The 27,448-nt window shown below is 39.4% G+C and overlaps 1 protein-coding gene across 4 annotated transcripts in view; it reads left to right on the top strand.

The window, feature by feature from the left end:
• phc2b (polyhomeotic homolog 2b (Drosophila)) overlaps positions 1-25,788 on the top strand; it is a 55,502-nt gene extending 29,714 nt beyond the window's left edge. For 3 of the 4 annotated variants that reach the window (XM_055212550.2, XM_055212549.2, XM_055212547.2), the window contains 13 exons: positions 963-1,121; positions 1,531-1,608; positions 1,732-1,893; positions 7,216-7,365; positions 8,532-8,808; positions 15,940-16,319; positions 16,484-16,643; positions 20,339-20,541; positions 20,747-20,879; positions 22,377-22,497; positions 22,686-22,803; positions 22,926-23,202; positions 24,793-25,788. In XM_055212550.2, coding sequence (XP_055068525.2) covers positions 963-1,121; positions 1,531-1,608; positions 1,732-1,893; positions 7,216-7,365; positions 8,532-8,808; positions 15,940-16,319; positions 16,484-16,643; positions 20,339-20,541; positions 20,747-20,879; positions 22,377-22,497; positions 22,686-22,803; positions 22,926-23,202; positions 24,793-24,947 — 2,373 coding nt within the window. In that variant the 3' untranslated portion in view covers positions 24,948-25,788. The remainder of the gene's footprint in view (positions 1-962; positions 1,122-1,530; positions 1,609-1,731; positions 1,894-7,215; positions 7,366-8,531; positions 8,809-15,939; positions 16,320-16,483; positions 16,644-20,338; positions 20,542-20,746; positions 20,880-22,376; positions 22,498-22,685; positions 22,804-22,925; positions 23,203-24,792) is intronic. The other variant, XM_055212548.2, reaches the window with a different exon arrangement.
• Positions 25,789-27,448: the final 1,660 nt, after the last annotated feature.

Here is a 27,448-nt window from a genome sequence, read left to right on the forward strand (position 1 = left end):
AATTAGTGCTGGGCAAAGATTAATCGCGATTAATCGCATACAAAATAAAAGTGATTTTTTGTATAATATATGTGCGTGTACTGTGTCTAATAATTGTGTATATTTAACCACACACACATTCATATATTCATTTCAGAATTGTTTTACTTATACATAATTGTTTTTAATTTATTTTTAATATAGAATATATAAAAATATAAATAAATATATATAAACATGTACATGTTTCTTAAATACATACATGAATGTGTGTGTATTGATTTATACATAATAATTACACACAGCACATACAAATAAAATCACTTTTATTTTGTATGAGATTAATCGCGATTAATCTTTGCCCAGCACTAGGAATAATGCATTACAAACATCACTCTGTAAGATAAAGAGCTCTGTAATAAGAAAACTAAAACAATACAAAGCAAATGCAATATATAAACAATTTTGGAATGTATGTAGCAAAAATTGAAAGATGAACCTAATAAATCAAAACACCTAATGAATAAAATTGACAATGTTTTGTCTTTTTAAGGGCCTCATAGAACCACCTGGAGGCCCCCTGGGCCCTAGTTTGAAAACCCCTGCTTTAGATACTTTGCGTTGTTTTCAGTGTTTACACTGAAAGACTCAAATGCACAGCAGATGAGTGGGATTAGAAACCACTTATTATTTAGGATTTTTGCATGCAATTCATAATCCAACCAAAAGGTGGAGAAAAATGCAAAGAGACTAAACTCTAGACTAAACAAAACACTGCTACAGGAAAGATTAAATTATTTAAATTAGTAAGCATTCAAAAAAAAACATGGCTTTACAGTAACAAATCATCACTAATAAATATACTAAAATAAAATATTACTATTAATTATTACAAATAATTATTATTTTAAAAATTATAAACAATATACACAAAACAAAATATATACTCTATCTACATAATCTCTGTATGTGTTGAATGGCAGGTGATCCAGCAGGCCTTGCAGCGGCAGCCCAACACAGCGGCACAGTACCTGCAGCAGATGTATGCAGCTCAACAGCAGCACCTGATGCTACAGACAGCGGCGTTACAGCATCAACACCTCAGTCCAGCGCAGCTGCAGAGTCTGGCAGCGGTGCAGCAGGTGTGTAGCATCTCATAACATCCCTACTGAATAAAACAACAGCCTGAAGCAGCTGGTGACCGGCAGAAATTTTCTTATTTGCCAGTGCTGGGCTGGGATTGGCTAGTTTGTACCAATAACAGACAAGCACTGCCTAAAACCAGTTTCTATTACCAGTGTTAAGATTTAAACTGCTTTCAACAACACCCTGTATGTGACCTTGCCTGTGAAAGTCATTTTTATGCAATTTTCTGAACATTGTGTAAAAAATATAACCTTGATATCTTTAATATTGAGTAAGGTTGATGTCAAAGATTGAAATCAAACTTTGATGCTGCTAATCTCATCATTAGATTATAAGATTTTAGTCTGGATTTCAAGGACATGTTCACGTCTTTTAATATCCTATGTGAAATATTTTTGCTCTCAGGCCAGTTTAGCGGCTGGTAGACAGAGTTCGAACCAGAATGGGACCTCTTCTACTCAAAGCGGGCCATCGCAGACCACAGTAAGCTTTCATCTCTTATCTAGCATACAAATTCAAGACAGCACACGGTTGTTAAGTTATGATTTTGCCTGTGGCATATTACTAAGGCTATTCATGTCACACCTGTGTCTCTGATTCCCGCAGATTAATTTAACCACTTCCCCTGCCGCTGCTCAGTTGATCAGCCGCGCACAAAGCGTAAACTCCGCCCCCTCCGGGATCTCCCAGCAGGCCGTGCTGCTTGGCAATGCATCCAGTTCCACCCTGACAGCCAGCCAAGCCCAAATGTACCTGCGGGCACAGATGGTAAGCACTCCTGCAGACCCACAAGGCACAAGCACAACCGTCTGACTGTTTGCAAAACAGCCATAGCAGGCAGGCATAGAGGCATTGCTAAATACTCCAACCAAATATGAAAATTACCCCATGATTTACTTACCCTCAAGCAATCTGATATACACATATCCGTCATCTTTCAGACTAACACATTTTAGAGTTGTTTTAGTAAATGTCCTTGCTTTTCCTAGCTTTAAAAAGACAACTTAAGACTTAAAATACCAAAAAAGTGCATTCATCCTTCACAGAAGTAATCCACACGGCTCCAATGGGTTAAGAAAGCTCTTTTTCTCCGGGTAATCGATGCGAAACTCTCGCCTTTACCGGAAGCTAGTTATTATGCTGCGTTCACACCAGCCACGGCAGAGGCGTCAAGCGCGAGCGACCCCAACTTCAAGTCAATGTAAAGACATGCCGGCGCGCGTCCGGAGGTCCCGCGGCGCGAATGAGGCGTTTAGCGCGGCGCGATCGACGCTATTTCGCCTCATTCGCGCGAACTAGACCGCGAATTGAGTGTTGCCGTGGCAAACGCGCAAGTTGAAAAATTTGAACTTTGGCGGAAAAACGCGCCACGTTATACAATCAGAAGCTTGCTCTAGTAGTGACATGATTACAGGAAGCGAGCGGAGTCGTAGAAGCCCTCCCATGACGCGAATTTCCGCGTAAATGTCTCGATGACTAGAATTTACGCCGGCTTTAACGCGTGAATGAAGCGAGTAAACTCAAACTGTTCAAGCGCGATTTTGACGCCTCAAACGCGGCTGGCATGAACCCACGGTTATAGCTTATAAAGTTTGAAATCTGGATATTTTTCTTACAAAATCGCATTGATTACCCACAGAAGATCTTTATTAACCCATTGGAGCCATGTGGATTACATCTGTGAAGGATGGATGCCCTTTATTGGGGTTTTATGTTGTTCTCTGATCCGTGTTTTCTACCATTATAAAGCTTTGAAAAGCAAGGACATTTACTAAAATAACTACAAATGTGCTTGTCTGAAGGATGATGGACATGTGTATCTCGGATTGCTTAAGGGTGAGTAAATCCACACGGCTCCAATGGGTTAAGAAAGCTCTTTTTCTTCAGGTAATCGATGCGAAACTCTCGCCTTTACCGGAAGCTAGTTATTATGCTGCGTTCACATCAGCCGCAGTAGAGGCATCAACCACGAGTGATTTCAATGTTAAGTCAATGTGAAGACGCGTTGACGTGCGTCTGGAGGTCTCGCGGCGCAAATGAGGCGTTTAGTGCGGCGCGATAGACGCTATTTCGCCTCATTCGCGCAAACTAGACCGCGAATTGAGTGTTGCCGTGCCAAACGCGCAAGTTAAAAAAATTTGAACTTTGGCGGAAAAACGCGCCACGTTAAACAATCAGAAGCTTGCTCTGGTAGTGGCATGATTACAGGAAGCGAGGGGAGTCGTAGAAGCCCCTCTCATGAAGCGAATTTCCGCGTAAATGTCTCGATGACTAGGATTTCATGCCGGCTTTAACGCGTTAATGAAGCGAGTAAACTCAAACTGTTCAAGCGCGTTTTTGACGCCTCAAACGCGGCTGGCGTGAACCCACGGCTATAGCGTATAAAGTTTGAAATCTGGATATTTTTCTTACAAAATCGCATTGATTACCCACAGAAGATCTTTATTAACCCATTGGAGCCATGTGGATTACATCTGTGAAGGATGGATGCCCTTTATTGGGGTTTTAAGTTGTTCTCTGATCCGTGTTTTCTACCATTATAAAGCTTTGAAGAGCAAGGACATTTACTAAAATAACTACAAATGTGCTTGTCTGAAGGATGATGGACATGTGTATCTCGGATTGCTTAAGGGTGAGTAAATCCACACGGCTCCAATGGGTTAAGAAAGCTCTTTTTCTTCGGGTAATCGATGCGAAGCTCTCGCCTTTACCGGAAGCTAGTTATTATGCTGCGTTCACACCAGGCGCGGTAGAGGCGTCAAGCACGAGCGATTTCAATGTTAAGTCAATGTGAAGACGCGTTGACGCGCGTCTGGAGGTCTCACGGCGTGAATGAGGTGTTAAGCGTGGCGCGATAGACGCTATTTCGCCTCATTCGCGCGAACTAGACTGCGAATTGAGTGTTGCCGTGCCAAACGTGCAAGTTGAAAAATTTGAACTTTGGCGGAAAAAACGCGCCATGTTAAACAATCAGAAGCTTGCACTAGTAGTGACATGATTACAGGAAGCGAGCGGAGTCGTAGAAACCCCTCCCATGACGAGAATTTCCGCGTAAATGTCTCGATGACTAGAATTTACACTGACTTTAACGCGTGAATGAAGCGAGTAAACTCAAACTGTTCAAGCGCGATTTTGACGCCTCAAACGCGGCTGGCGTGAACCCACGGTTATAGCGTATAAAGTTTGAAATCTGGATATTTTTCTTACAAAATAGCATTGATTACCCACAGAAGATCTTTATTAACCCATTGGAGCCATGTGGGTTACATCTGTGAAGGATGGATGCCCTTTATTGGGGTTTTAAGTTCCGTGTTTTCTACCATTATAAAGCTTTGAAGAGCAAGGACATTTACTAAAATAACTACAAATGTGCTTGTCTGAAGGATGATGGACATGTGTATCTCGGATTGCTTAAGGGTGAGTAAATCATGGGGTGATTTTGATATTTGGCTGGAGTATTGCTTTAAAGAGTGAAATCATGGTATATTCACACCACAGATACCATCTGAGTTGCATGACAAATTATTTTTTTATTTGAAAATATATGAAACAACCTAGCATAAGCATGTAGGGTATTGGTTACTGTCAGTAATATTTGATGACAGAATTCAAGGATAGGCCAATCAGAATTAAGCATTAAAACGCCATTGAATAATTTTCATGTTATTGCTACCACAAATTAAGCTACAGTAACCATAGATTTTTTGTAGTAAAACTATTTTACAAATGGTAATTGATTTATTTATACATTCACGCCCGCCGACAGGGGGGGACAAACGGGTCTGTTGTCCCGGGCCCAGGATGAGGGGGGGCCCAGAACTGGAACCTATGGAATAATTCAGTGTTTTCCATACATTGATTTATCTGCCATAGAATCAACACTGGCCGCCACAAATAGATTTTTCATGATTACCATTTACATTTTAATTCTACTATATTCATTGTAGTGAGCGCTCAGCGCGCCTCCCTCCTCCCTCTCTCGTTGCATGCAGCGCCTCAACAGCGCGCGCCCCTCCCCTCTCTCTCCTGTTGCAAGCAGCGCGGCTCTCTCTACAGTCAAAAGTATTTTAACTCCGCGTTCCTTTTACTTTCTTTTTCGCGTAAACGTCAACAGTCACGCATGTCACTTATAGAGAAGATGACTGATCGAGTTCATCATGAGTGAATTAAACAAAAGGTCAGCATTACCACACATACCCGTTCTGGTGTGAGTCTGTGTCCGAGCTCTCTCCCGACCCTACCTATATGATGCGGTATGCTCGTGCACGTGTTCTGTAGTAACACTAACCGTGTATTCTCTCATATTCTGAATTTGCAACAAATTTTTGCGCTATACGCGATGATATACAATAAAACTACCACTCGTGTTTAAAATAAAAAAGCGCTCATAACGCAACAACACTGATGAGAAGAGCAACATCAGTACAGCCTCAATGTAAATGTATGATGATTTTGTCAGTTGAGGGCGCGTTTTTAGCAGCAGTTAAAGAAAGAGATTGGATTTACATTGACATTAACATACATTAACAATGAGTCACTGGGTCGTTACTGGGTCCTGTTTAGTCACTATTTTATAGACAACAGAACAAATAATATGTAAAAATAGCATTCAGTTGTGTTAAAATGCAATATAATGTGACAGATTAAAGAGTAAAACACGACGCAATGACGCCACATATATGCTAATCGGCGTGTGACGTCATCGCCGCCACAGTCTGTCAAAATCCTGTCGGAAACACTGCAATTGTTAAAAAATAAAGAAAATAGGCATATTTGTGGAAAAAAATCCAATACAGTCACCTCCATAAATATTGGAACAGAAGCACATTTTGTGCCACTCCAGCTGTCCACCAAAATGTATTCCAGCTACAGTCATGATGGTTTTTCTTTATAATGGAGAGGATAATGCGATCATCCACCACTGTTGTCCCATTTAGACATACAGGATTTTAATGTTGCTAAGCTCACCACTGTGTTGTTTTTTTATGTGGATGTGCCAAATTGTTGATGTGGCAACTCTTAATGTTCCTGCCATCTCTCTGATGGATTTGTTGTGTTTTTGAAACCTAATTATGGTCTGTATCACTTGCATGGAGATGTCCCTGAATCAAACGATTTGGGTTCACAGCCACAGCTTCCAAATGCAAATACCACACTTAAAATCAACTCCAGACCTTTAACATCTGTCATTCATGAGGAAATTATTTAACAAATAGACAATACCCGTCAACTGTCCCATTACTTTTGAAAAGGGGGAGCTACATATTAAATGGCTGTAATTCCTAAATCCTTCAGCCATTATGGATGTGAATACCCTCAAAATAAAGCTGAGAGTGTGCACTGTAAGACAATATTCATAATATGACTGTAACTGGAATGCATTTTGGTAAACAGCTAAAATAACACAAAATGTGCTTCTGTTCCAATATTTATGGAGGTGACTGTATTTGAGATACATAAAAAAACGTTGTATTTGTTTTCTTCCTATACTTGAAATAGTGGTCAAGAAACCCCCCGCCCAACACAAAAATGGTTTGGCCACTGATCAAAATTTTATGATGTCATTTGATTTGAAGTTCAGTACGCTCAAAATATCTGGTCAGACTCAGCACAAGTCCGGTGCTCAGAAAAGAAAAGAAAAGAGAAGAAAAGAGCAGAAAATAGAGGTTTTTAAAAGAGGGGGTTGACGTTATATAAATAAAAGTTATTTTGTGTCAGCATATAGTCAGTACTACATTTATTTACTATATAAATGTTGAATACAATGTATAATAATGCAATATTCGTGGGTCATGAATCTGATAATGCCAAATGGCTTGTTACCAGTAAAAAGTAGGGGGGGCCGAGGGGCCCTCCAAGATTATCTTGTCCCGGGCCCAGGCAAGACTGTCAGCTGGCCTGTATACATTCATCAGAGTTTGAATACCTTTGGGGCTACTTTATTTCATAAAATGATAATTAATGCACTAAAAACATTTTACTATAATAAAACCAAGGTTAACATGCATTGTAAATAGCATTATCCAGATTTGGATGCATATAATGGGTTGGTTTAAGGACTTGACATTGTATGTATGCATGTAATTGCAGGCTCAGCAAAGCAACCTTGTGCACGTGGCCAGGAGTTTGGGCCGAGCCGTTCCTCTCTCTTCTCAGCTGATCATCGCGCCAACAGCAACAGTAACCGCTCTGCAGTCTGACACTAATGCAACCAATAGCACACAGTCTGCATCTGCACAGGTACACACACATAGAGACTGATACAGTATACAGGCGAACACTCCTTAAAGGTGCAGTGTGTAATTTTTAGAAGGATTTCGTGACAGAAATGCAACATAATATACAAAACTATATTATCAGGGGTGTAAAAGATGAACTGTTTCGTGTTTATTACCTTAGAATGAGACGTTTTTACCTACATACACAGAGGGTCCTCTTACATGGAAGTCGCCAATTTGTGCAGCCATGTTTCTACAAAAGCCCTTAACGGACAAACTTTTTTTACTAAGTTGTCTCCAACAATGACATGTTTGTCCAGTGGCGGCTACCGTAGCTTCTCTATGTGTTTCAAAAGCGAGTGGTGAGCAGTGGACTGAGCTGTTGGTTGCTATTCACAACCTCACCACTAGATGCCGCTAAAATTTACACACTGCGCCTTTAACTGCACTACTGAAACACAATCAATCTGTGCATTTGAAGGTGCTTTTATTTAAAGTCACCTGCAGTGCATTCACAGTATACACTTTAACAGCACATGAATACCTTAGCAATTGAACACACGACCTTGGTGTTACTAGCGCCAACATGATTTATTTATAAATGACACACTAAGAAAAGCACATCAGACCTAGGTAATGTCACAACAAGCCTTCACTTCAGTGGCGGCCGGTGACTTCTTTTTTTCGAGGGCGCTCGATGCGAAGTTCATCACAACATGTATGTAGCCCGTCATGTGTGTGCTTCATAATTTCAAAATATATGTTTTGCGAGTTGAGTGATATGTGCATCACGTGTCCCGTCAAAACAAGTGCCTTCCACAGATGCGACAAAAGGGTTCACGACAAAAGAGACGCTCGCGTTTGCCAGATACTCGAATAATCTCCTGCGTAATCAAAGTTTACTGTTAAGAGAGTGTCTTGCGTGTATTTTGTGAACGTGAGCATCTCTTGACAAAACGCAAGCAACACACATGACACTCCGAACACATATTTTGAATTTGCGGCCCTCGGATGAGCAGTCACGAGCCGCCACTGATTCACTTCTATATCCTATAGACATAAAATCCCAAATGAATGTCCTTTTAGACGTAATTTTTAAGGACATAAAAGAGCTAGATATTTCATATTGTTACATGAATGATTATTTATATATAAACATTTGAGACAGCTCCTCAATGTCTCCGACAGGTACAAAATCTCACCCTGCGAAGCCAGCAGGGGGCGCCTTCCACCTCTCAGTCTTCAGGCCTTCAGGCTCTGAGTTTAAAGCAGACCTCGGTCTCCATTCAGCCCACCCCACTCATCAAGACCCCCAGCCAGGCTGCACCCACCTCGGGCACCGGAGCCGGGAAGAGCCACCCTTCATCGGATGACAGGAAGAACGGAGAGTCCGAAACGCAAACGGAGATGAAAGCTGTGAACATGAGTCGTAGTGTCTCCTCTTCACATCCCCTAATCGCACCAGGTAAACTCAGTACCTTAACGATTACGGTGGTCCCAAAAAGTGTTGGTCACATGCATTCAAAAAATGTCTGGGTTATTTTTGGCCCACGTTGGGTAAATATTGGACAAAACACATGCTGGGTTAAAAAATGACCCAATGTTGGGTTGTTGTTATGCAACCAGGGGTAATAATAAATCAGCAGTTGGGTTAAAACAACCCAGCATTGGTACGTTCTGTCCAATATTTACCCAACATGGCAAAAATAATCCAGACATTTTTAGAGTGTAGGTGACTTTAAATAAAACATTAGCTGTGTCCCAATTCGAAGGCTGGATCTATGAAGCAAATACCTTTGGGGCCACTTTATAAAAAAAAGGTGATGAATACTTGACACAAATGCAGGTATTTATGATATGACATGGCTTTGAGTAATGAAAAATGTTACCTCAAAGCTTGTGGACCTGTTGCCTTAAAGCGATCTAGAAATTGCTGTGTATTGACTCGTGAAACGTGGTATGATTCACTAGTAAGCAGTAATACATCCTGACACACTGTGCGCTCTAATAATACACAGTTGTCACAGACTAAGTAGCAAAAAATTGAGAATTGCACCCAAGGCTACATTTGTTCTGCATGGCTGAGGCTCAGGTGCATTAATGCATTAATCCTTTGAAAGACACGCACACACGTCTCCAACTAAAGCTTTCAGTGCCAATCAACATCTGACACACACGCCATCAATCATCTGGCAGGTCTGTAATCTTACCTTAACGGGCGATTATCACGCATGTTTAGGAACAGGTACCTGGGCGTGCCCTAGCATGCAGAGACTGCACAGTAAAAAAGTTTGTGTTTTTACAAAAGTGGAACGTTTTTGGTTAGCTGCATTGTCCAAAATAAACACTGACTGATATTTTGAATATTTTTTTTCTATAGCATGGTACTTTGATATATACTGTAGCAGTTTCATGGCACCTGAAAATTATAGTAGGGGACAGCGGGGCACAACCTAACCCTTTTTGGTTTTGGCTCAATCATTCAAAAAATATTTGAGTTTGATTAATTATATTGTTACACAAGCAACACACACATCTCTGCTACAAATGAACATTTGAAGTTTGTTTCTAGTACGTACCATTCTTGGACAATTACACCAAATGTGACAACATAGGTGGGGTTAATTGTAACAGGCAGGGGGTTAGTTGTAACACTTGCTAAAAATTAAGTTTGCAGGCAAATATTTCAATACTATTTTGTCTATATACTTGAAGTGGATATTGTTTATATATCTGTCTATAATAGACAGGTATCCATATTGTATTCATTCATCCAGCCCTTTCTAACAATAGTTGAATTATAAATGGATACAAATGTCTAAATATGTGAGAAAAGGCAGCACAATTATGACAAAACATTTTTCTTAATGTGACCCAGTCTGTAATAATCTTACTACAGTTTCAAAATCAAATTCTGAGATTTTAGCCATTTATTTCATTATGATTTCAATCTTTCACATGACCTTATTCAATCAATATTAAAGATATGAACAAAAATAAATTTGACACACAATTTTTGATAAGACAGGCACATTTATTTTGTTGTCAGCCAGCAATCATTCGTGTGTAACCTATTTAAAACAACGGCAAGAATTACGCTAAGTTAGCGGTTTTTATATTGTAAGTGCTGGGGGGTTAGTTGTAACACAGTGTTACAATTAACCCCGCTGGGTCAAAATATTTTCAAGCCCACCAAAAAAGTTGCTAAGAGCTGCAGACATATTTCAAAACGATGTTATGTTTCAGTCAACAAGACACTGATTAATATGACATAGCATTGGATTTGGTATCTTACACACCCAACTTAGAAACCAAAAAAAACATATGATGAAAAATTGACTTACATGCCACCAAAACACTCGTTCATCAATAACTCTCTGGAAAAAACATGATACATTTCCAATAATTTGATCATCTTTTGGCAGCGTGAAAAAAATAACACTCAACCTTGTGCAACAATGTAAACAATCCGTGTTACAACTAACCCCGCGTTCGTTTTTGCCCCGCACATCCCTACCCTTTAAAAAGGTCATAACGTGTACCATTTAGGGACAGATATGTATCTTTTGAGGTAGTTATATGGACTCTTTAAGTACATGTGTGGTGTACTTCTTTAAAAGCGTACCACTCCAGTGACAGTTGTCTTCTGTAGGTGTATACCTGTCTTTATTTTGCTGAAAATTTGGCAGATGTGGCAATTTTAGGTTAAAGGTCCACTTTTAGCGACATCTACTGGTGAGATTTTGAATTGCAACCTACGGCTCAGTCTACAGCTTGCCCCTCCCTTTCGAAACGCATAGTGGAGCTAAGGTGGCCGTCACAGGACAAACACGTCATTGTCTGAGACCATGGCCCTGTCCCAAATGGCACACTCCGGACTTGTGGACTTCCTCATAGTGCACACTTTGAAGACATCATGTAGTGCAGACCTTAGGGAGCCTTGACGCGAGTCCACAAGGGCACACTGTAGTTGTATTTTGGGACAGACTCGAGCATCACGCCGGAAGAGAAGTTGCCCATAAGTGTGAACTCCTGTCTGTCGTCTGATTGCTCTTTCGCAAAGACTTCTGGGTTGGTAAAGTGCGAGAAGCCTGCAGCAGTGCGGACCGCATCAAGGGTGCAAAGGGGGCACTGATAAGCACACTTCGGAGCATAAAAATGACAGATGGGACACCGTAGACTAAGCGAGCATGCGCAATTTAAGGCCACGAGATCGAAAGTCCACATGAAGTGTGCCATTTGGGACCAGGCCAATGTAGTCACTAAACGCACTCTATAGTATAGTTTGTCCGTTTAGGGCTACTGTAGAAACTTAATTTAATTTAATTCAGAAACTTTTATTGTAATTCTGGTTAACTGTTTTTACATCTGTGCATCAATAATACCGACTCTATCTCTGTAGAGTGTTACCTCTTTCAAGTCACATCTGTGTCATTCTTCAGTCGCAGGTGCTTGATGCACGTTACTTTGTATGTGTATATACACAAATTTCAAAAACAGAATGAATGAAGTTTGTGAGAGGGTGTGGAGATGTGTGTAAACCGTCACCTGATGTGTGTGTCTTTGTGGGGATAAATGTGGTTGCTATGCCATTGAGCTCCAAAGGGCCGCTGTGGTTGTTGTGATGTGTTTTTTGTTGATGGATTTTTCCCTCGGGCATTAACAACATTCACAGATGTGGAATCACAAACTGATTTTTCATATTAGCTCAACTGAACTGAGAAATTATAAGATTTGTATTTCAGAAAAAGAGTGTAGTTTCAGAACAATTGAGACACATTCACAATCCATTTATAAGTGGATACTGGATTTATTTTGGATTTTTGTTAGAATTAATCTTTTACAATCTTAGATTACGATTCACAACCAGTTGAGGTCAATTTCATTTATGTTGTTATGGTACTAATGTATGCTAATTATTTTTTGCATACACCCACATTATTGCTCGTAAAGAGAAAACGTGAATAATAAAGAGCCAAAAAAGATTTTAGCACACTAGATTCTGTTTATACATACTGTACTGCTCTCATAATGTAAAACATTTGTTAGTATTTTCCTACCCTGAAGACTTAAATATAACCAAGAACTTTGCCTTGGATGTCTCTTCTAAATATTCTTTGGGAAACAGAACAGATTGTTCATTATGGAGCTGTAAAATAAATATGTATTCATAGCCAAGTCTTTGAACAATAAGGTCACAATTGTTTGACTTCGTGTTGACTTTAAAAAATGGTCCCAAGCGGTTTCTGGAGTAGTACCATTTACAAAGGTCCTAATGTGTACCATTTAATGGGATAGTTAACCCTAAAATAAACAATTCTGTCATCATTTTCTCATCCTCATGTTGTTCTAAACCTGTATGATTTTTTCTGATAACAACAAAAAGAAGATATTTTCATAAATGATGATAAGCACACAGCTGATAGAAACCATTGACTTCCATAGTAGGGAAAAACAAATACGATGGAATTCAATGGGTGCCATGAACAGTGTCCTTACCATCACTTATCAAAATATCTTCTTTATCATTTATCACAATACTTCCATAAGATTTGTTTTCCTACTATGGATGTCAATTGTTACAGCAGCTGTGTGCTTACCATCATTTATCAAAATATATTTTTTTGTGTTCATCAAAATAAAATAACTCATACCACTGTAAAAAAATTCCGTAGAAATTGCAGCTGGGTTGCCGGTAACTTACCGTAGATTTAAATTTATGTTTTTTATTTTTACAGAGTAAAACTAAAAAAACAGCATCAAGCAAGACATTCTGGGAATAAAATCTGAAGCAAAAAACAGAAAAAGGTTAATGATGATTTCTGGTTCCCAGAATGCATTGCATGAGGCTGTTATTGTATAGTTTTATTCTGTAAAGATAAAGACTTGTTAATATTTAAAATTTATTTAACTTTGAACAAACTCTTGCCAGTAAATAACATAAATGTAAATCTACGGTAAATTACCGGCAACCCAGCTGCAATAACATTGTAATTTCTACGTAATTTTTTTACAGTGCAGATATGTATACATTTAATATGTACCTTTGAGGTACTAAATATGCACTGTAAAAAAATCCGTAATTTTTGTTTTAATTGCGGCAGCTGGGGTGCTGGAAAAATACCGTAAAATAACGGGCACAATAAATTACAGAAATTTTCCGTTGTTTTCTGTAATTTTACATTAGTGCCAATTTAAACTTTATGTACAAAGGTGTACTTTTTGAAAGGGTGACAGCTAGGGGCCATTTTAACCATTTTTTGGCAAACGTGAGCACAGTGTAAGACGTTGTTGAGATCTCTTCTGCAATTTTACATGAAATATTTGTGAGATTCATGTGTAAACATCAGTCGGTTGTTGTTGGAGAGATTTCCACAGTTTTAGGAAAGAGAAGAGACAAATGTGACCCTGGACCACAAAACCAGTCATAAGAAATTGATATTTATACATAATCTGAAAGCTGAATAAAGGTTTCCATTGATGTATGGTATCCAACATTTGGCAGAGATGCAACAATTTGAAAATCTGGAATCTGAGGGTGGAAAAATTTAATTATTGAGAAAATTGCCTTTTAAGTTGTCCAAATGAAGTCCTTAGCAACACATATTATTAATGATAAATACATTTTTTTATATATTTGCGCTAGGAAACATCTTGATGAAACGATCATTTTGACCCATATAATGTGTTGTTGGTTATTACTACAAATATACCCTCATGACTGGTTTTGTGGTCACAAATGGTTGCATATCTTTAAACATATTATGTGTGATGTTGTGTGTCAGTGTTCTGCGTACGGCTTACATCTAGAATTCTGCCAGGAAAGTCTGGGGTTTTCCAGCATTGCGTTCTGCAGGGAATAACTCGTCAACTCCTTTCTGAACGTCCGGAAGTGAGAGTGTAAGAAAGTAACAGAAGATTGAGTCATCTACACACAATCCCACACCATTCACAGAAGGAAGAACATTCAGAACCTTTTCTGTTTTACATTAAGTGTTTTGACTTTTGACTTCTGATTTGCATATCCGGTGTGCGTGTAATGCGAGGGAACACACGCTCGTGTATACATTCATAATAAACAACATAAACTGCTGGAGTTCTTCAGATTCCTTACTTGGGCATAAATATTTGAGGTTGTGTTGCAACGTACCTAATTCTTAGTGTGTTTCTCTGTGTGTGCTTTAATGTTCTCCTGCTGAGCTGACCTCAAGCCACATTTTCCTGAAGTCACATTTATAAAACTCCTCCAGGTTCCACTGCTGCTGTCTTGGATGCAAACATTGTGTTGCAAACAGAGAAACTGACGTTTTTGAAGATAGTTAACAGTAAAAAGCAAACAAATAAGTCCAGATATCAGAAAAATATCAATCTCATGTTTTTTAATTTAAAGGAAAACACCACCGTTTTTCTAAATTGTATTATGTTCTTACCTCAACTTAGACAAATTAATACATACCTATCTTTTTTCAATGCGTGCACTTAATCTATGTACAGCGCGTCGTTAATGTGTTAGCATTTAGCCTAGCCCCATTCATTCCTTAGGATCCAAACAGGGATGAATTTTGAAGCCACCAAACACTTCCATGTTTTCCCTATTTAAAGACTGTTACATGAGAAGTTACACGAGTAAGTATGGTGACACAAAATAAAACGTGGCGATTTTTTAAGCGGATAAAAATGAAAACTATGTTGTATGTCGAAGTGCTGCAAACTAAGTCTTCCACCGTACAATATAGGTATCATTTTTATCCGCTTAAAAAATCAAAACATTTTATTTTGTGCCACCATACTTACTTGTGTAACAGTTCTTAAATTGGAAAAACATGGAAGTGTTTGGTGGCTTCTAAATTCATCCCTGTTTGGATCCTAAGAAATGAATGGGGCTAGTCTAAATGCTAACACATTCACGACACGCCGTACAGAGATTAAGTGCACGCATTGAAAAAAGATAGGTATGTATTAATTCGTCTAAGTTTAGGTAAGAACTTAGTAAAATATTGAAAAACGGTGGTGTTTTCCTTTAAATGAGGGAAATGTACATGCGTTATGAATGTGACAAAAAAAATGTATACATTTCTTTGTTCTGTTGACCACAAAGGAAAATATTTTGAGGAATGTTTGATACCGATCATGAGCCCCAAAGACTTCCATAGTAGGAAAACCGAATAGTATAACAGTCAGTGGGGCTCATGATTGGTTTGGTTTCAAAGATTCCTCAAAGTATCTTCCTTTGTGTTCATCAGAACAAAGAAATTTATACAGGTTTGTAAAAAACATGTGAGTAAATGATGGGTAAACTATTCCTTTAAAAACTTTAATAAAGATTTTGCATGGATTTTTAAACCACTAAATATTGAAAAAAAACTTGTAAAAACTTGAATTTTAATGCTTAATGCTTATGATGCATGAAAATGCTCATAAGATTTTTAACAGAGGGGAATTATTGGGCTCTGTCCACATATGGAGACATTTCTCTAGATGTGATGTTATGAAATTCCACCTACTTACAACTGAGTATTGTTTGTTTTCAATGTAATGTGAAGTGACGTTAAACACGATTTGCGTTATTGTTTTCATCTGTGTATTCTGCTTCCAGCGTACGCTCAGATCCAGCCACAGGCCTTGATTAAGCAGCAGCCTCAACAGTTTGTCATTCATCCCCAAGCCCCGCCCACCTCCAGAACTCAGCCCCAATTACTGCAGACCGCCTCCATTCAACCTCACCAACAGACAGCCTCATTGGGCATCCAGAACTCCACCCAGACCTCCACCGTAACAGGGATCATTCCGGTTTTGCCCAAACCGGCACTTTACAACCAGGGATCGGCACAAAGTCAACAAGCTACTATCTTCCATTCAACCATCAGCCATCATCCAATTAACCAGCATGGCTCACACACGTGCCTGGCACACGCTAAAGCACAACCGGTCCAGCTGACAGCCATCAATCTTCAAATACAACCTGCACAAAGCCAGGTAAGGAGATTTCGCACGTTTTAAATTGTTAGAAACTATTTTGCCTTTGGAAATATCCATTCCTGTAGCTCAGAGTAAAGGTTTTGGGTTCAATTCCCAGTGTACACACCTATATATTAAAAAATGCATACGTAAGCTACACATACATCTTTATATCTGTTTAGGCTTCAAGACTTGCTCAGGAGGATAAAGATAAACCCACCTCTTTGGTATTAAGGGAGATTTGTCCACCGGTACAAGTACATCCATCTACAACGTCCCAGGGCACCGACCCCCCAGAACAATCCAAAGCTGAAACCGCTAACGCTACATCTCAAACACAAGGTATGGTGGCGATAAATTGTCATCATTTAGAAGGAACAAACATGGTTTTATAATTACACGATGCTAGCTTGGGTCAGCATTAACAGTATTAGTGTGCAAACTAGCACTATTACTATTTTTGGACATTGGTAATACCATGTTCCATGGTATTATTACGATTCTTTGGATGTGTACCATGATATTAATTCAATGATCTAGAGATGTGCCATGTAAATACATGATGAATGTATCTATGTTTGTTTGATTGATGGATGCCTTTTGATGCCAATACAAAATCCCAGGCTGTTGCAGTTTAAGCATTAAGAGAACCACAGCTGTGCTAAAATACAAGACTTCCCACTCCTACGTGTTAAACCGGATTTCTTTACATGTTTACACTCCGCTGGGGAATAGGAAGAGGTGGGAGGATTGGGGAACATTGTGTGATTCCCATTAAAAATTTGAACCGGCTCTGTAAAGGTTCAGTCCTTGAAGCAACGTGGGCTGCATGCTTAACTGCTTAACTTACGATGCCGATCACTTTGTTGCCATGGATACGTGACTCAAAAGACATACAGTATACTCATTTGGATTATTTTAATGATGGATGTATATTTTGTAAGTGATGTGACGTATTTTCTTTCTATTTGTGAGACTTGCGTTTCAAAAGCCGGCCGGTAGAAAACAATGTTGTGGGAGCACGCACAAAACATGATTAACAACAATTATGGAAAAATATTTCTTACACCCGCCATCTATAACCATGTATAAGGCTCTTATCTAGCAAAAAGCGTGATCTTACGTCCAGCGTGATCTTACGTATTACGTAATCGCGTCGAGAAGTTGCGCATGGCTTATGCGAAACTACCACTCCAGTGTTTACAAGTGAGGAGAAAGAGGACCGTTCCGACGTTGTTGTATGTGGAATGATACTAATTATTGTCTTTGTGTCAGTTTTTTTGTTAAAATGGTCTGCAATTGTGTTACACATATGTAACGCGTGACCTTTCGACGTGATTATGTAATACGGCCCTGGCGCGTTACATGGCTAGTGCAAGATGAGAAGTTGTGGTTTAAAGCGTAACTAAACCCCTGGTCAGAGCCTGACTCCACCCACTGGCAATATTTGAAAAATGCAAGAAAAGTGGGCAGATCCCAACGGAGATAGAGGGGACGAACTAAGTGTGTGGTGAGATCGTAACAAGGGCGTGGTGATCTTGAACGTGCCTACGTCACGAGGCATTTTTTGGACCCAACATCCAATAGGAAAATTCAACTGCAGTAGCCACCGTTCAACCTGAAGAGGGCAGCACTCAGACCTTTTTACACCATATATTGTACTCTTGAAACACTTTATATCCAAATGTCAAAAACTGACTAAAATCAATGAACAGCACTAATAAAGCATCATTCTTACAGATCATTAAATAAAAAAAAGTTGGTTTAGGATTTAGTTACTCTTTAGAATTACTTCTATTTTTGGCAAAAATTACAATTGTTTTGCTAGATAAGATCCTTCACACCAGCCGTGTTTAAGGCGTCAAAATCACGTCTACCGCGTCTAGTTTGCCGCTTAAACATTTTGAGTTTACACACTTCATTCGCGCGTGAAAGCCGCGCGTGAAATTCTTCGTCATGGGAGGGGCTTCTGCGACTCCGCTCGCTTTCTGTAATCACGTCACTACTAGAGCAAGCTCCTGATTGGTTAATGCAGTGTGTTTTTCCGTACAAGTTAAAATTTTTCAACTTGCGCGTTTGCCGCGGCAACGCTCAATTCACCATTCGCGCGAACTAGACATGTGAAAGAGGCGGAATTGTGTCTACCGTGTCGCTCTATACAACTACGCGTCTTCACATTGACTTAACTTAACATTGAAATCACTCACGCTTGATGCCTCTACCGCGGCTGGTGTGAACGCAGCATCAGGGGCGTTGCACAAGATCTCGGGCCCTATGCATAGGCAGTCCTGATGGGCCCCCATGCCCCACACCATAATATATTTCAGACTTTTTAAGGGTCCTCTCTTCCTTTGGGGCCCTGGTAATCAGTACTGGTTTTACCCCCAGTCCGACGCCCCTGCGCAGCATTATGCCTTGGTTGGGATCGTTTGGAGCAGATGGAGCACATGGATGTGTGAATACAAATCATGGGTGCATGTGCGCCACATCCGCATTTAGCTCTGGTGCATGTATTATTGTAAAATGTTTTGCAGAGATTTACTGCATTTGTACCAGCTATTAAACCCCGTTTCTCTGGATTTCATAATAAACATTAACCTGTGTCACTCACAATACGACTAACTTACTATTAACTTTAGAGCCTCACCGGAGAAGTTCAAAGATGGCGGCACCCACATTTACGTCAAAAATAAGGTGGATAAGATAACATGATAGACAACCTTTTAATATGAAGTTGCTCCTTTGTGTTGAACAAATGTAGGCATGTCCATCTGGGATTTCATGAGAGTAAATTATAAGAGAATTATTTTTTTGGTGAGTTGTCTACCTCCAGATGGTCACTGTGATTTTGCCATGTAAGATTTTTGTTAGTCCTGGACCAACATTCCTGTCAAATAAAACAACCCTGACCTAAACCCTTCTCATAATCCAAAACACTAACCTATACTAACCCTTAAAACCAGAAGGGAATAATAAATTGATATGAATGGTATACAATCCCCTAACTCAGCTGTCCTAAATAAACATCCAAAATGTATAATCCTATGAGATGTTGTCCCAGGACCAGCAATGATGATGTTGTTGATCCATTAACATGGTGAAATCACATTCATCACCTCCAGATGCACCCTAATGAGAGAGTATTTTTGGGTTTGGTACACATCCAATCGGTAAAGGTTATGTGATCTACCAGTTAATGTCTGCTGCCAGCCCAGGGAAACATTTGACCCGCCTCTCAGGCAGTGTGTGGAGCGCGTGTGGGTGTAGTGCACTACAAAAGGCGCAGCTCGCGCTCTGCATGCTGCGTGGAAGTGAACGCGTGGCGGAGCCTGGGTGGGAATGAGACTTCCCTCGTGTTTTGAGACGGATTTAACGCGCGCTTCTCCGGCAAATGACTTTGCATTGCGCTATGTCGGTAAGCTATGTTCTTCTTGATACAAGTAACCTAGTTTGATCAAGTAGATGGGGTGTTTACACAGTGCGCATTTTAAAGGAATGCATTGTAACGCATTGCTTTCTAAAATGTAGCTGTTTTTAACTCGATACGCTTTGAAAACGCGACGCTTGTGACGCGTCCCTCGCAACCACCGTTTGTCTGACGCACGTGTAGATATTGTGATCAGTCATTTCTTGTGTGAACAGCCGCTGATGTTTGTTTGATAAAACAGATTACATTTATTTTTTACCGGTTTTGACAAAGTATATCAAGGTTTTAACCGGTTAACGTTTGTAAACATAATTATTAGTTAATGTTAAAGCAAGTATTTTAAAATATATAATTACTCTTATGTAAATATATATATATATATTAAATTATTTTGAGTATGTATGGCAGTGTCTTGAACCGGTTTACTTTAGGATTTTATTATTTTATAACGTTTGTAAACTTTATTATAAACTGTCTTTTGAGACGTGTATTTCATTATTATTTATTTATATAGTTAACTTATATAATGCAGGCTGTGTGAGTGCAGTGCTGCTGATGTTGTTGTGGTTGCTATGGTGATGAGTCGGATGCCCTTTCTCTTTGCCGCCAGGCTCCGTGGAGACCGCGCTCGAGCCCACAGGAGCACCGGGGACGTCGACCATGACCTCGGGAGCCTCGGACCCTCCGTCAGCTGTGACGGGAAGTACGGCGCAAAACGGCGAGAACAAGCCGCCTCAGGCCATAGTGAAGCCGCACGTCCTGACACATGTCATCGAGGGCTTCGTTATCCAGGAAGGTGCTGAGCCATTCCCTGTGAGTATGATGCAGTGATGAATCAACATTTAATGTCAGGAAAAACAGTGATGTGTGCTCATGCTCATGGTATAACAGTTAATTAACAACTAAAGTATACCACAGTATTTTTTATTTGGGAACAAAAATAGCATCTTCCAAAAAAGTGTCCAGAATGTTGAAGTTATCAATGTGATGTCACCAAAGACACATGCTGTATTTTTAGATGGAGAGGCCTCCGGTGCGGGCAGACAGCCCCAAGAAACCAGACACGCAGCTTCCCTCAGATCCGGAGAAAACGGGCAGCAGTAATTCCTTCAGTGCCACAAACTCAGACATGGATGAGGCCGGACCACAAGGTAGACATTCAGTTTGGTTAATTCAGAACATGCTGGCCTCGTACACACTGCAAAATATTCGGGAATGACAACCGCATTTAAATCCTGGAGTGAATCCCCTAATTGTTTCATTTCTGTATGGAACAAGACTTTCTCCCGAAAATGTGATGATTGACACAGAGAGCTAACCATATCAACATTCTGCCGTCTCGCGTGCGTATCACTCACAGCTTTGACCAAAATTTTCTTGCAGTGTTGCCAGGTCCTCGTCTTTTTTGTACTCGCATACCGTTTTGGCGCTTAACCGTTTATGGCCTTTGGCTCATGAAGTGATGAAGTTTTGGTGTTATTAAAGTGTGAAGATTCCCAATATTTTGATCTTTCTGGTAAAGCATTTAGATTTATTTCGGTTTATTATTGGATTTTTCTTGTTCGCTGTTTTTACGTGCAAGATCTGGCAACACTAGTCAGCAAACACTCTTGCCTCTGTCATTTTCTGCACCGCGCATACAGAAGACTTTTTCCCCTTCTAGGCATTTTTTTTTTTAGAAGAGAGACCTGTCATGTCCATGATGCATGTTTAAATAATTTATTAACTGCTAGTTGTTCAGTTCAGTTATGTACACACTATGCAGAGTAAATGCGGTTGTCACTTCCTGCATTTTGCGGGAGTTAATTTGGTTGTAGAATGCGGTTGTCAGTCCGGTAACTTACTGAAATGTATGTGTACAGCCCAGTCTCATGAAATTTCGTTATATAGTCACATATTTTTTTTAATTCTTTTTTCGTGATATTATCACGAATTTCCGCGTTTTTTCGTGATCGCATAACGAATTCCTGTATTGGTTACTCAACTGTTTTGTCCTATTTTCTTACCATTGTCGCTTTGGTTTAGGGTTAGATTTACATAAAATAACATCCCTACCCAAACCCAACTCTAACCCTAACGCCAGGCGACAAATAAAAAAATAAATAAAAAAAAATAGTATAAACCAATACATAAAGTGACATTCTAATGCAAGCACCAGATCTAGCCCTAAACCGAAGCGACAATGGTTTAGAGGTGGGAGGGAGCAGTTGAGTGGCCAGTACGTGATAATCACACGAAAACAGGAATTCGTTATACGATCACGAAAAAAAGGGAAAATTTGTGATAATATCACGAAAAAAGAATGAAAAAAATACGTGACTATATCACAAAACTTTGTGAGACTGGGTAGATGTGTACAACATTAAAAGGTGAAGTGACAACTGAATTATTATGCAGTGTGTACTGTATGGGACCACTGCCACCAAAGATGTTTTTACAAAAATGCTGATGTAATGACAACAGAAAAGATGTTTTGATAGTGATAAGAGATTATTTGGTAATTCCTTTTTTTTTTATACTTGAACATTTATATTTTTACATCAAGGTAGCATTAAATATGTTCTTCATAATTCTGTACCATTACGAGCAAAAACCATTACAAGCAATCAAAAATGAACAAACATAACACAGTGACTTTTTTTTACCAGACACAATGGCTCAGGAGGAGCAGGAGGAGCCAAAATTTACCTGTGAACTTTGTGGATGGGTTGACTTCGCCTACAAATTTAAGGGTTCAAAACGGTTCTGTTCCATGGTCTGCGCTAAAAGGTAAAGCGGTAACATGTTCATGTAAAAATCCTATTTTATTCATGAAAACATCTGGAATTACATAAAATTTGCATGCCATCCTTTTTTCATTTGTTGTTTGTTGTTTCAGTTGTCTACCTGAATTTCTCAACTAGTATGAGGTATTTTTGTTAAAACATCTATAGTAACATGCGTTTAATTTTCATCAGGTACAATGTTGGTTGCACAAAGCGGATGGGTCTGTTCCACCCTGACAGAACTAAAACGGTGGCCAATCGGTGGAGAAGGAGATCTCACAGTCACAGAGGCAGAGAAGCCAAGAAGCAGGTGAACTGTACTTTCAATTATTTATACGTTTCAACATTCTGTTTTGCGAAATCTTGATTTGAATGTCTGAATGGTCGTGATTAACCACATTTATTAAAACTCAAGTTTTGTTTTCTCTGCAGCGCCTCTCCGTATCTCAGCAGTCTCAGGGAGAATCCGTATCCTCACCACTTCAATCTCAGCCCAGCCAGGGAGAATCCAGTCCCTGTTCAGATATCTCCAGCTATGAGGAGGCAGCTTCCCCACTTTCGGCTGCGAGTTCTGGTCCAATCGAGTCTCAAGGTAGAGTCGCTGCTAATGATCCTGAAGAGCTTCCTCTCCTCAGTCAACACTTCCTACCGTGTGACCCCACCAAATGGAATGTGCAGGAAGTGTTCGAATTTATTCGCTCTTTGCCTGGTAAGTATTTATTATGATAAGGACGAAACCTTAGACATGTTGTTTTTTTACCTCCTCCAACTACCATCCATTCATCACCTAGCGTACTTAAGAACGTAGCAACTGCCTGGAATACCCTAGCAACCACTTAGATCACCTTAACTGCATAATTGTGCATTAGAAACTACTACTAAGAGAACTGTAATAATCGCAGCAAATTATAGCAAAAAAATTTCCTCCCACCTTTATCAGTTTTTTGTCATTTAGTTTTTTTTTTGTTTAAGAGTTTTTCATCGTCCATCATTTTGATGTCAGGGTCGTAAAAAATCTGTCAAAATCCATCATTATCCAATATTTACATTTTCATATTTTTATAAGACATTTAATAGCTTTTGTTTTTATTTACATGTTTAGTCATGAACCATAGAAATGTATAATAAAGGCTAGATGTGATATGGCGGAGTCTCTAACGTCATCACTTGGCGGCCATCTTACCTCAGACAGCTCGCTCACTCGTAGCATTGTGTTTAATGGTGCAGGTACTTTTTAATGACCATAACTTGCTCAATTTTCAAACGGTTTGGTTTCTTAGAAACGTTATTAACGTGGCTATAATTCTGGATGCTTTAAAAGGCACGCCATGGAACTTTTTGGCCACTAGGGGGTGCTAGACCTGTATTTTTCACGTCTAGTGCCCCTAGAGGCCAAAAAACATCGCAGCACTGTCGCAAAGGAAAAGAAGACAACTCTTTAGGTCACAAAGTGTGCCTTCCAGCATGTCATGTGTCATATAATATAATTTCATGTTTTTTTTTTTAAACGCCAAAAGATCGTGTAGCTCACGTTTTCAAGCCATTTGTAACGGTGGTCGCTTGGTTAAAGTTTATATTAAAAAAAATATTGCCTTAAAGGGGAATTGAATCCGGATCGTCCGTGTCGTAGGTCCATGATGCCACCATGGTGCCACAATGAGTATGTTTACATGCACAGAATAAGGGGATAACTATCAAAAATCTGCTTATTATAAAAAACTGTTTTCATGCGTTTACATGCACATCAATAAACCGGCTATGCAGATAACTGCGTTAACATGGGACTTGGAGATTTGTCATGTTTCTCGCAGGTAGTGACGTCATCCCCTATAGTACATAATAGTCGTTCAAAAAGCCATAAGCTATATTGTTTTATCTCTTTTTGTGTCTCCAGATCCTGTAAATATAACATCAGTTTTTATTTTCGCAGTTTCTCTGACAACTGCTTAAGTACAGCAGAGACTTTTATGCTTACTTCCGCGTCTGACGTTTATCTTTCACACGCGGAGACATGCGCACATGGACAAAACCGTGACAAAGCTGGTTAAGGTGTTTACATGCCACGCGAAATCGGGGTAATGAGCAAAAAAACTACCTGTGCCAATCGCTTTTTGCTTACTGGACAGGGATGGGAATTACAGTTGCAAATTACAATAAATCGCCCTTCGGTTTTTCCCTCTTTGGTTAAAAAAATTAAAAGATGGAAAATGTTCGGTTAATGCGACCTCTGTTTGTGATGTGTGCCTCTACCTCCTTTGCAAGGTTACAGTTTGTAACTTTATTGTTACGATTCTTGCAGGTTGCCAGGAGATTGCCGATGAGTTTCGTGCTCAGGAGATTGACGGACAGGCCATGCTGCTACTAAAGGAAGACCACCTAATGAGTGCCATGAATATTAAATTGGGACCCGCCCTTAAGATCTTCGCCCGCATAAACATGCTAAAAGATTCCTAGGCGGTATCTGTGTATCAAGTGTGTCCTCTGCCACTGAAACTTGATCAAGGGACTTCAGAACCCCAAACTGCACTACAACAGATTTCAAATAGTAAAAAAACGCCTTGTGGCTTTATATATATTTCGGGACTAATGTCTAAACCTGCACTTCCTCATAACAAGAACTGAAATGAATTCAGCCAGAACAAAAAAATGACTCGTCTACCTATGAAGAATCGCACAAATGATATATACCAAATGGAAGGATCGTGAATTGATTTCATTGTCGATCAGAGATTTGGAATGATGACTGGGACTCACAGGTGGCTTGGCTTGCTACCTGGTGCTCAGAAATATTTGGAAAATGTAGGCAAAAGAAAGCTGAAGCTCCATGATGTGGCTCCATAACTCCTGAAAGATATATTTGGACTGTACATTATTGTTATTGTTACAAGTATGACGTCACAGATGCTTTTGTACAAATATGTTTAAGTAAATTATTCTTACCTTTGTATTTGTTACAGGGGTTGAATCACAGCAAACCGGTGCTATTTAACTCAGTCACATTTGTTTTCAGAAGACTTGTTATACAGAAGGAACAGAATTTTGAATCTTAAAAAAAAGATACAACCTGTAGCCTTATGTTGTGTGTCAATACAGACATGCTACACCTGGTTCTGAGATGCACATTAAATCGTATTTAACTTTGGGAATGATGATGTTTATGGTTTTAAATGTGCTCAGATTTGTCATTGTATGTTGATAGGATTGTGATGTGATTTTTGTTTAGTACAATGCTTTGTGAAATGCCTGTATTTATCAGATGAATCAAATTTGTAATATAACATTTTTTACTGAAGGATTCATGTGTCCATGCATGTTTTAATAGTTTGAGATTGCATATTCTTCATTTCTGTTATTTGTCTTCCAACTTCTCCGTTTATTTAATTGCATAGATGTAATACCAAACCAAGTTGAATCTTAAAACCTAGGCATTTCTTCAAAACGTACATTAGTTTTCTAATCTGCTCTTCCAGTAACTTCTCACCTGATCCCAGTTTTTTGATGCATTGACATAATTCCTATCGAAACAGGAAGTTAGGGTGGCCCCTCCCTTTTTCAATATAGCCAATAGCATCTAGCTTACCTCACAGACTGGGCAGCAAGATGCGTTAAAGGGCACCTACTGTCCCATTCACGATTTTACATTTCCTTTGGTGTGTAAGTGTGTATTAGTACATGTTAACGATATGCAAAAGGTACATGCACCAAAGTAAACAATGATGCGGGTTATCGTCTCCAACGTAAATCTCTTTTCTTGGACTACAACAAACACTTGGATTGTAGGCAACAGTTTACTTCCTGGGAATGATGACGTGGACAAGACCGACATTATTCCTCCCGCTTCGGACTCGCAGCTAACTCCGTTAGCAACCGAATCTTTCAAACGTGGTAAGGAGTGTCACATTTCCAGCTGATGTCAGAGGTATTCAGGCCAATCACGACGTACAGATTAGCTGGCCAATCAGGGACACAGATCTTTTCAAATCAATGAGTTTTGTACAAAATCCGTGCGTTTCAGAAAGAGAGTGAAATCTGGAGCTACAAAAATGTACGGTATGTGGAAAATAATGTCTTTTTCGAACCATGTGTTTTTGGAGCCTAATGAAATCGTTTTAAATATGTGTTTAATACTTTAAAATACGTTCGATCTTACAGTCACTGCCCTTGCAGTCCAGAATGAAAGAGAACATCCCAACTTGGACCTATTGTGTAAGCTGTCTCTTTAAAAAAACGTGGTTGATTTACATGTTGCTGCTTATTGGACTGCAGTTCTGAGTCTGACACGCCCACCAAACAAGAGTAAACGTATTTTTAACCCCGGTGCACACACCATGTTGTTCACCAACAAAACCATAGTAAAACGTTATGCACCGGTTTGAACTTGAATGTGCCCCTGAAATCTGATGAAAAGTTGAAGTGCAGAATGACGTCAAAAATCATTTATCTTTATTAAAGCACACTAGTTTATAGATATCCTATAAGCTAACATATTCATACTAAAAGCCCAAACTCTTACATTTTGATTTCATGGGGAGTTTAAAGGATTAGTCCACTTTTTTTAAATCCACATAGGTCATCCAAAATGTTGATGTCTTTCTTTGTTCAGTTGAGAAGAAATTATGTTTTTTGAGGAAAACATTTCATGATTTTTCCCATTTTAATGGACTTTAATGGACCCCAACACTCTAAAAGATCCTAAACGAGGCATAAGGGTCTTATCTAGCGAAACGATTGTCATTTTTGGCAAGAAAAATAAAAAATATGCACTTTTAAACCACAACTTCTCGCCTTCCTCCGGTCGTGTGACACGCCAGTGCGACCCTGACGTAATACCTCATCACGTCAAGAGGTCACGGATGATGTATGCAAAACTACGCCCCAGTGCTTACAAGTGTGGAGAAAGAGGACTGTTCTGACGTTGTTGTATGTGAAATGATACTAATTAATGTCTTTGTGTC

Source organism: Misgurnus anguillicaudatus, chromosome 8 (genome assembly GCF_027580225.2).
Source record: "Misgurnus anguillicaudatus chromosome 8, ASM2758022v2, whole genome shotgun sequence".
In the NCBI taxonomy this organism is placed as follows: Eukaryota; Metazoa; Chordata; class Actinopteri; order Cypriniformes; family Cobitidae; genus Misgurnus; species Misgurnus anguillicaudatus.